The sequence below is a fragment of the Nematostella vectensis genome, chromosome 1 (genome assembly GCF_932526225.1).
Source record: "Nematostella vectensis chromosome 1, jaNemVect1.1, whole genome shotgun sequence".
Classification (NCBI taxonomy): Eukaryota; Metazoa; Cnidaria; class Anthozoa; order Actiniaria; family Edwardsiidae; genus Nematostella; species Nematostella vectensis.
The window spans coordinates 12,262,771-12,273,397 of record NC_064034.1 but is presented as its reverse complement, the minus strand read 5'-3'; the positions used below and the strand labels follow the sequence as shown (position 1 = coordinate 12,273,397).

The 10,627-nt window shown below is 40.4% G+C and overlaps 1 protein-coding gene across 1 annotated transcript; it reads left to right on the top strand.

The window, feature by feature from the left end:
• The first annotated feature begins 292 nt into the window (after positions 1-292).
• On the top strand, positions 293-8,623 carry LOC5517357 (major facilitator superfamily domain-containing protein 4A). The gene is made up of 11 exons (XM_032361875.2): positions 293-1,026; positions 2,783-2,960; positions 3,436-3,453; positions 3,871-4,146; positions 4,510-4,645; positions 4,859-4,986; positions 5,388-5,480; positions 5,558-5,638; positions 5,789-5,936; positions 6,435-6,623; positions 8,220-8,623. The coding sequence occupies exons 1-11, from the start codon at positions 695-697 to the stop codon at positions 8,474-8,476; spliced, it is 1,836 nt and encodes a 611-aa protein (XP_032217766.1). The 5' UTR covers positions 293-694; the 3' UTR covers positions 8,477-8,623.
• The last annotated feature ends 2,004 nt before the right edge of the window (positions 8,624-10,627 follow it).

The following is a 10,627-nucleotide window of genomic DNA, read 5'->3' as shown; positions in this document are numbered from 1 at the left end:
TTTTCTAAAATAAAAGAAAGTTCACATTTCCAGGTAAAAAAGCGATGGGTACTAAACAAAGATGGAATCGAATTCATCCTTCTATGGCGGAGATGTTTGTGTTTATTTGTACGTCTCGAGGGGCAGGTGCTTTATGGCTTAATCAACCAGAAAGAGCTTTCAATTGAATGAGTTTCTTCCATTCAAAAACAATATTAGTGTTTCATTCCCTACTCAAAATGGTAGAATAACTTTAACGTGCCCTTTTGAAAGTACACAGCAAAAACACGAAAAAACTGTTTTCATTTGTGGATAAGACTTTTATGGAAAGTGTTTGGATTTAAATCTTTAATAACCCGAGACAAAATCGGGCGCTCCATTCGCCGAAGTTGCCACCGAAATAATCAACATTAACAGGACATAATAAGAGAAAATGATAAGGGAACTGATTTGGGAGAATATTCAAATGAGCAGAAGTTAGACAGAATAGTAGTTTTAACCAGTAAGAAAAGGACCTATAAAATAACGACTAGGATGTACGTTAAGAGTAAAGACCTGTGACGTCACAAGCCGCATTTGCCGGGAAACTCACGGGGAAAATAATGGCGGCGACGAAGATTTCTGAGCTCAAATACCTCACACCATGAGCGATGATAGGTCGTCAGCAACTTCCTCGTCTAAGTTAACATACTCTTAAACACCTCAAACGTTCAAGATGCTGGACCAGTTTTTCAAGGGTGAAGTCCCTAGCATTTTTGAGACCACGATCAAGCGGGAAAAAGGGAACGCTAAGGCTTATGCTTCCAGTACACAGACAAACTCGCGTGATTTCAGAAATGAGGAAGAGTTTTTGCGGAGCCCCAGAGCTACACTGTGTTACTGCGGAGCTTTTCTGACGTTTGGAATGGCTGCCGCAGTGATCGGTCCGACTCTACTCGAGCTTGGATGCGTAACTTCAAGGCCCGTTAATTCAATGGGCTGGATTTTCTTTTCGCAAGCACTCAGTGCACTTTTTGGATCGAGTATAAGTGGTATTATGGCAGACAGGTAAGCAATGAATCAAATATAAAATACAGCGAGGAAGAAGACGCATATTCTTGTCTACTTTAATGCAAAGTAGCGTAGGAAGAAGGTTTTTTATTTATTTATCACGCTGACCAATATTTTCACTTTCTGAAAGTCTAGCGATAGTATCAAGTGGTTTCGAGCCAGGCGTTATTTCCTCATGTCTAAAAACTAAGAGTAAAATCAAGCTTCTTTATAATAAAGTTCATATGCGGAAATATATGCATCGTTTAGCTAAGGGTATGGTGGACCCCTGAGGTCCTGACAATTACTCGGACAATGTAGTCATAAATGTGTAAGTTTCCCATTTTCGTGTTCAATCTTCAAATGAAAGCTTAAGATACAAACACACGCTGTCATACTGGGGGAACAAACTTCTTTTGTAAGAAAATCTCTGCATTCATGTAGACGGGATCGATTATGATAAAACAGGATTTTGAATTTTCCTTAAATTTTGTGCTACTGCTTGAGTTACACAATACTATTTCCGAAAGCCACAAACAGGAGATTCATAAAAATCCCCACGCTTACATGTCACATTTCGTTCTTCTGGTAATAAAAAAAAAATCCCGACATTTTTTTTTCAATAATGCCTTTAACAATAACCACTGAATTTGATACAAAATTAAGAATCGACTGGGGAAATATTAAAAGAAAGGTTTCTGAATGAGATGGAATCGAATACACCAAATGTATGAGCGGATAATGAGAGACAAGATAAGAAACTGGAAAACAGATGGAATAAGCTTTTGCCTACACTTTTTGTTCCAAATATTTAGACTATCAAAAAGCGAATTCATATAATATGTGGTTAAACTAAATGTCAAGTTTGTCCAATTTCGTTGCATAGCTGCAACAAATTTATATGACCAAGAACGCTAATACTAAATCGTAACCTTATACTGTTGTATTACCCATGAAGCAAACTTAATCGAATAAAAAAATGAATAAGGTCTCTAATTACCGCAGGCATTCACGCTTGCTCGTTCTAAGCTTCTACAAGAAATAGATTAATTCATAGATGGGGGCGACTGCAAGACCACAAATTTTGCGAGCGAGAAATAATGTATCTCACCTTAGTGTGCGCGTGAACAAATGTCTACTTATGAATTACGATTGTAACATCATAGATCATAGATACGACTGTAACATCATTTTGGTTGTGTGCGTGACATAATGTGTCTATTCATAGATACGACCGTAACATCATATTAGTTGTGTGCGTGACATATTGGGTCTATTTATAGATACAACTGTAACATCATCTTGGTTGTGTGCGTGACATATTGTGTCTATTTATAGATACGAATGTAACACCTTCTTGGTTGTGTGCGTGACATGTGTCTATTTATAGATTCAACTGCAAAATCATCTTAGTTGTGTGTGTGACATAATGTGTCTATTCATAAATACGACTGTAACATCATCTTGGTTGTGTGCGTGATATAATATCTCTCTTCATAGATACGACTATTACATCATCTTAGTTGTGTGCGTGACATATTGTGTCTATTTACAGAAACGACTGTAACTCAATATTGGTTATGGGCGTGACATAATGTGTTTATTTATAGATACGACTGTAACATTATCTTGGTTGTGTGCGTGACATATTGTGTCTATCATAGATACGACTGTTACATCATCTTGGTTGTGTGCGTGACATAATGCGTCTATTTATAGATACGGCTGTAACACCATCTTGGTTGTATGCGTGACATAATGTGCCCATTTATAGATACGACTGTAACATCATCTTGGTTGTGTGCGTGGCATGTGTTGCCATCAGCCTGACGGTGATACCGCTGTGCAGTCAGTTCCAGCTCATGCTTTCCGTCTTCGCATTTCTCGGGGTGAATATGGGAATTATCGATACGGTGGCTAACAGTGTACTCATCAAGATCCATGGACGTAAGGTACACTACATATCCTCTTATGCTTAATCGGTATTAAGAATAGAATTTTTATTTAGAATCCTTTAAAAATAATCATCTTAAAGAATGCTCCGACGTGAAAACCACTAAGTGGGCTAGGAAGTATCGATTACATATTTCTTGGCGGGAATTTTCACGCATTAGTACACGCTACTGAGCTATAAGCTACGTTCACGCTGATACTGTTACTTGCAGCCTCTGGTTAAAGAGGGTTCAATGTTCAAAATACTTTTCCAATGAGCCATTTGATTTGGGGAGAACTGGTGGCGCAGTTGGCCGGGTGCAAGAAGGTTGATGAGCTTCCTGAATTTAATTTTTTTATATTTTCTACTACGTTTTTCTTGCTGGTTGAAAGGAAATAAGTGCGTGGTTATATTTCTAGGATTCTGTGCCCTTCGTTTAGCAGGGGAAAAGTGCTTGCGTTGACTGATAATTTTGTATCCCTATTGTTTTTCAGGTAGCACCGCGATTACAGGTAAACATATGATCGTCACTAATCCATCAAATTTGTCCCTTTCAACCATACCGAAGCATCCTCTGGAGCCCAGGATTCCGCGATCAGCACATCTGGGTACAATTCTTTGCCCTGGGTCCTCTACGACGCATGCTCCATAATGGACCTTAAAAAGCAAATGATGAATAATAATGACAGACTTTTTGTTCAATTGTTTTTAGTAATTTTGAAAAAGAACAATATACAAGCATACATAAACTTTATCTGAACACTAATTGCTGATATATCTCCGATGTATGCTTTACATACAACACACCTACGAAAAGCAATAGAGCGTTATTTGGCAATATCCATACAGGCTTACTAAAGAATAATCCATATGTTATGCCTCCTTACAGGCTTGATAATCCATATGATTCTTCCTTATTTTGTTTTCAGGCTCTTCATTTCTTCTATGGTCTGGGCGCACTAATGAGCCCCGTGATATCCGAGCCCTTTCTGCGCGATTCCTGTAAAGGCGTTCACTTCAAGAAAAATATTTTTGGCTGGACTCTGGAGAACTCGACTCTGGTTGAGGATCTACTCGAGGAGCTTATTGTCCACGGAGGCAACTTCTCGCAGCTTAACATAACTGGTCAGCAGTTCACGACTTCCATCAAAGCGCATGCGCCGTCCTTTGTACAGTACGCTTTTTGGTCGGTGGCGAGTCTTCAGGTGAGAGTTTGGTTAGGTTTGGGTGCCTAGACTACGAATCAAAAGCTTAACTTTTAGATTTTAATAAATGAATACAAAGTTTAAAGATTTGCTGGGATGTATACTAGGTGATTCCAAAGTCTTAATTCCTAGATATAACAAGCAAAATTGGTAAAATTAGCGCACATTGCATACCCGAGATCATCATATAAGAATTAGCAATGCAGTGTATTGAGGAGTAACGTAATATGGCACTAATCAAGAAGAAGCGATCAAGAAATAGCAATGAGACTACGGTAGTAATATAAGAAAAAAAATACGTTCTATGTAAGCGAGATATAGTGTTGTTCATGATGTACCAAGAATTATGTGTATACTCAACAGATCCCAGTGCAGGCAGCATTATTCTACCTGATCTTCAAGCAAAGACAAGTTCGTCGCAATTCCCCCGTGATGTTCATTGGACGAGTGGTGAACATCGCGCTAACAGGTCGACAGACTGCTGACACTGAGGGCAAAGGTAAACACGTGATTGACCACTTTATCCAATTGAATCGGAAAAGGACGCCGAAAAAAACAGAGGCGTAATACCAATACACAAAGTCACGAGGAATCTTGATTTGCGCTTCCCTTTTCAAGTGCTTTCCGCACCTCAGTGTTTCTTGTGGAAATCATTACATCAGACTTATACTTAACAAGTCTAACATTTGTTCGCGGTTTATTTTCTATAAAGAGCTTTCACAGATCTTTAGACCAGTGGAGACGACGCCCCTTAAGTCGTCATTTGGCGATTTGTCCGCCAAGGTCCCTCTGATGACATTCCTGTCTGCTCTTCTGCTCTTTTTCTTTGATGGACTTCAGGTAATGATAAAAAAAAGATATTGTTACTGACTAACCACTGCTTATAAGTTTGCAAAACATAATATTGTTTTGTCTGGTCGGGTGGGAGACAAGTTGAGAAATTTTGTTCCTTGCTTTACCGTCTTAAGAACACAAACTAGTCGAAGGCGTCTCATATTTCTTAATCGCCTTACCTTTGAGCACAACGCTGTCGCTAGGGCAGCGACTTTTCAATCCCTTTAGTTTTACACCTCAAAAATATACATTTTTACCTAAAGCATCAGGGATATTATTCGAGTTAATTTCGAGTAACTAAACTTTTGAATTCTGTGTACAGAGGACGAATTAATACCCCTCCCTCTCAACCTTTATATGTTTTTGCTTGCGCTGCCTTACGTTGGCTGCTTGATTTCTGTTTACAGGGAGCTTACGGGGGCTATCTGTACACTTATGCCGTAAAAAGCGAAGTCCATTTTACCCCAAGTCATGGTGCATATCTAACTTCTCTTTTCTGGGTAAGATTTTAAATTTGTCGCCGAGATATATCACAAGATTGCTTTATCTCACAGCTCTCTGTTCGTCTTTTTCCTAGTGCTTGTTTGCTGTCGGACGTTTTATTTCTATATTTGTGTCGATGTTCGTTAAGCCAGATAAGATGCTGCTTGCTAATCTGGTGAGTAGAGTGACGAAGATTTCATCCATCCACTATATGCACTAACCTGTTTGATGTTACAAACACCACCACCCTGCGCATCATCTGCTACCACCCATTCATCAATAAGCTACACCCCTCTAAATCTATGTGCTTTGTTTTACTTTAAAGACCGGCTGCTTCGTCTCTATGTCCATCATGTTCTATTGCCATCCCTACCCGATGTCCCTGTGGATTGGGAGCAGCGCATTTGGACTGTTCATGAGCAGCGTGTTCCCCTCAACACTTACACTAGCAGAACACTGCATCGACGTAACGGGTGAGAGATTGAAATAGTGTTGTAATAGCAGGGCCGTAGTAGGTGGGGTACCTGGGGCACTACCCCTCCAATTATTTTAAAACATCACAAGGAAATGACCAGTATGGGCGTGGCAGCTCCCCTAACATTTTTAAAATGCGCCAGCAATTTGCATAAAGGAAGGGGGCCATGCAGCTTCTGTATGGCCAGCTATTCGGACTGTTCGGCATGCAGTGTCGCTATTAAAACTCTACCACTGCAGCTAATGATAAAAAGAATCCACACTTCCTCCCTCCCCTTCCCGCTCATCAAGGGGGATAAGGTTAAGGTCCTGCGTGATCGATTCCCAACTATTGGAAATCATTAATTTACTGTGGGCTTCCAATATAACCCCAACACAGTCATATTGATCCTTTGGTCTTTGATCCTTTTTAATCCATAATGAACCTTTTATCCTTTTTTACTGATCCATAATTATCCTTTTCATTGATCCACAATGATGTTTTGACAATTCTGTAGGTTCCATTACAAGTATTCTGATCGTGAGTTCGGCTAGTGGTGAGATGCTGATCCCCCTGCTGGTGGGGAAGGAATTCACAAGGGAAGGCCCTCTCTCCTTCCTTGTCATAGGCTTCATCGTGTGCGTCTTTGCTCTTATTAACTACCTCGTGCTCAGGTCCGCAGCGAAGTCACGGATTACACTCACAGGTAACCATGGGATAGACACTAAGACAGTACGCACAGCAATTAAGGGAATCTTTCTCCAGAGGTTAGGCAACCATGGGTTAGACACTAAAACTAGGTAATCTTTCCTCAGAGGTAAGGTAACCATGGATTAGACACTAAAACTAGGGAATCTTTCTACAGAGGTAAGGCAACCATGGATTAGACACTTAAACTAGGGAATCTTTCTTCAAAGGTAAGGCCACCATGGGTTAGACACTACAACTAGGGAATCTTTCTTCAGAGGTAAGGCAACCATGGGTTAGACACTACAACTAGGGAATCTTTCTTAAGAGGTAAGGCAACCATGGGTTAGACACTACAACTAGGGAATCTTTCTTAAGAGGTAAGGCAACCATGGGTTAGAAAACTACAACTAGGGAATCTTTCTTAAGAGGTAAGGCAACCATGGGTAACACTACAACTAGGGAATCTTTCTTAAGAGGTAAGGCAACCATGGGTAACACTACAACTAGGGAATCTTTCTTCAGAGGTAAGGCAACCATAGGTTAGACACTACAACTAGGGAATCTTCCTTAAGAGGTAAGGCAACCATGGGTTAGACACTACAACTAGGGAATCTTTCTTAAGAGGTAAGGCAACCATGGGTTAGAAAACTACAACTAGGGAATCTTTCTTAAGAGGTAAGGCAACCATGGGTTAGACACCACAACTAGGGAATCTTTCTTCAGAGGTAAGGCAACCATAGGTTAGACACTACAACTAGGGAATCTTTCTTAAGAGGTAAGGCAACCATGGGTAACACTACAACTAGGGAATCTTTCTTCAGAGGTAAGGCAATCATAGGTTAGACACTACAACTAGGAAATCTTTCTTAAGAGGTAAGGCAACCATGGGTTAGACACTACAACTAGGGAATCTTTCTTAAGAGGTAAGGCAACCATGGGTTAGAAAACTACAACTAGGGAATCTTTCTTAAGAGGTAAGGCAACCATGGGTTAGACACCACAACTAGGGAATCTTTCTTCAGAGGTAAGGCAACCATAGGTTAGACACTACAACTAGGGAATCATTCTACAGAGGTAAGGTAGCCTAATCAATAGACGATAGACACTACAACTAACTGGGGACCTGAGGTAAGGTAGCCTAGTCAATAGACGATAGACACTTCAACAAGGGGACCTTTCTCCAGAGGTAAGGTAATCTTGGGCTAGACACTACAACTAGGGAATCTTTCTTCAGATGTAAGATAATCTTGGGCTAGACACTACAACTAGAGAATCTTTCTTCAGAGGTTAGATCATCTTAGGCTAGACACTACAACTAGGGAATCTTTTTTCAAAGGTAAGATAATCTTGGGCTAGACACTACAACTAGGGGATCTTTCTTCGGAGGTAAGGTAGCCTAATCACTGGACGATAGACACTACAATTAGGGGGATCTTTGTCCAGAGGTAATACGATCTGGAAGCTAGTTAAAAGTTACCCCTCTTCAAAGGTAGACGGTCTAGACACTAGCTATATAGTGGACCTTACTTCAGAGCTACAAACTAGAATGAACGGAATTGAAGCTCATTCCTAACTTGATCTATAAGCTTTCAAAAGATCGTGTATTCTAAAGTTTCAGAGGTTTTCCACCATGTAGTCGGGCGCGCGTGTCAGTGCAACAGCAATTACAAGGATTACTTCACCACCGAAAACTGCGAATACACACAGATGGTACCCTGCGACGCAGGCGCGGATGAAACCACCGCTGACTGCACTGTCACCAAGGCTCAATTCATGGAAACAATAGACGAGGATACTGAAGACAGTGCGCACGACACGACGGAAACCGCTGAGATCATATCGCTGGAGGCGGATGATATCAAGAGATGATTAGGCCCGATTATCAGATAAAAACTCAACATTTATTAGACATTTATTAGAAGTCTTTACCTGCTTTAAGTGTTGTTTTGTAAATATAAGTTATTTCAGAATGAGGGGCTATGGAAATGGTTATATAAATAAATCACGTGGTAACAAGTGGTATGTACGTAATTATGATGGATTTAAAGGTATGTAAAAGGGATACGACCACCCCTTTCTATCATTCGACCACGTCTGGCTGGTGTCGGGCGCATTTCAAAGCGTTACACAATCAGGTTCCATACTGTTATTAAGCCACAACGTGTCATTCCTTGGTATTGTCGGTCTACGAGAAAAACTGCAGGTCCAATTATATGACATCGATTTAAGATAAACGTCAAATCCATGGCAAAGAAAAGAGTTGCTGACAAGAGCGAGAAAAAGCTATATAATTGATCGGATTAATTGAAAGTATCAAAATAAGCATCATGTTGGCTAAGATGCATTTTTGCCAAGAGCTATATACCTTATTGCTATAATCGTAGAGACGATACTGTGCTTGACGTGTTTTGGCGAGCTTAGCTACCCCACGAGATTTTCCCGACGGTAAGGTTTTGGTAAATCATACATATGTTTGAGTTTCTTTAGAATGTTCTTTTGTGATGAAGACTTGGGTAAAGGTGCGGGGGGAGGCAGTGGGGGATGTGAGAGAGGGGGGACGTCCTCACCCCAATCATTCTGCGCTCCTGTACAATACCATCCACAAAGTATACGTTACTATTGACTTCAAGTTAATTTAGTCTGTTTTCTACGTGATAGATGAGCATTGAGCATTAAAACGATGGATGTGTCAATTCCTACCCTGGGTACCAAAGGCTCCGAGCTTCGCGGCGATTTGAGCGAAGCGAAAGAGCCTCTCATGCTAATATATTCATACAAGTTTTGTACTACGCCGTTGATTGGCAGATAAAGTTTGCTATTGTAGTAGTATTCCATATTAGGAGGATCTTCTCCATTCCAGAAATGAAGGCTATCTCCTGTGCCTCCAAGTGTTTCTGTAAACCTTGACTTCAATTCCGGTAATGCCCGGTGGACAAGTGAGCTTGCCTTCGCTATCCTCTCTAGTTGTCGAAAGCAGTTTATGCAAATTACACACAGGATTTTATTGTATCCAAGGGAACACTCAGCTCGATAAACGCTCTAAAAACTTCTCCTTTTTAGCCTTTGTTTCAGAAAACAAATTGAACTGACCTAGAACACACTTCGATGTATTGTTGCTGCACACTGACTAAAATTATTTTGCTTAAATACCGTTTTTACGGAGTTCACTGTATCCAATTCCCATATCGGTGCGAAACTTGTACGGGCATCTAGGACTTGACAGGTCATTCTTGGGTGACTGACGCCATGATCGCTAGCACCATAGTGAGGCTGGCTATCCGTTGCCCCAGAGGCTCTTTCGCTTCGCTCAAATCGTTGTCTGTCGTTGAAGCTCGGAGCCTTTGGTACCCAGGGTAGTCAATGCCTAGCCTCGTGGTCATGTCGAATGAATAGTATTCGACCATTTTTTTCTATTCTTTTACAACAACTTAATTTTGTTTAGATTGTTATTGTTGGCTTTGTTGTTGTGGTCTTACTTGTTAAATTTGTTGTTTGCTTTGTATATGTTCAACAACATCAAGAGAGCATAAGAAAAGAGAGGGACACTTTGGTATTACCCGCGCGCCATGTCGATTCCGAATCTGGCTATTTTTAGTAACCACCACCCTACCACCGCACGTGAGGATTTGCTCCATTTATTTTGTCCTACTCCCCCGCGGGTTGCGTGTTGTTATTTTGCCAACCCGATAGGAATGAAAAGAGATCATGTAAAATAACTCGGAAGAAGAAAACAAGTCTAACTTAAGTAAGCAAGATTGGCAAATATACTCACAGAAGGCTAAATCCCTGAATAGTTTGACTGTTTAGTGAAGAAAAATGCGATAAAATGGCCGTGATAACGCGTTTGATTCAAATCCCGACTGCAGCTTGTAAAATAACAACATAATAATATAACATATAATAATAACAACATCAAAGAAGTACAGTATATCTCTCTTTATTTTCTCACTATTACAAAAGCTCAGATACTTCAGCTTCCTGGCTTTGATCATCACAAAAATGCATTTCCTCGCTACAAGG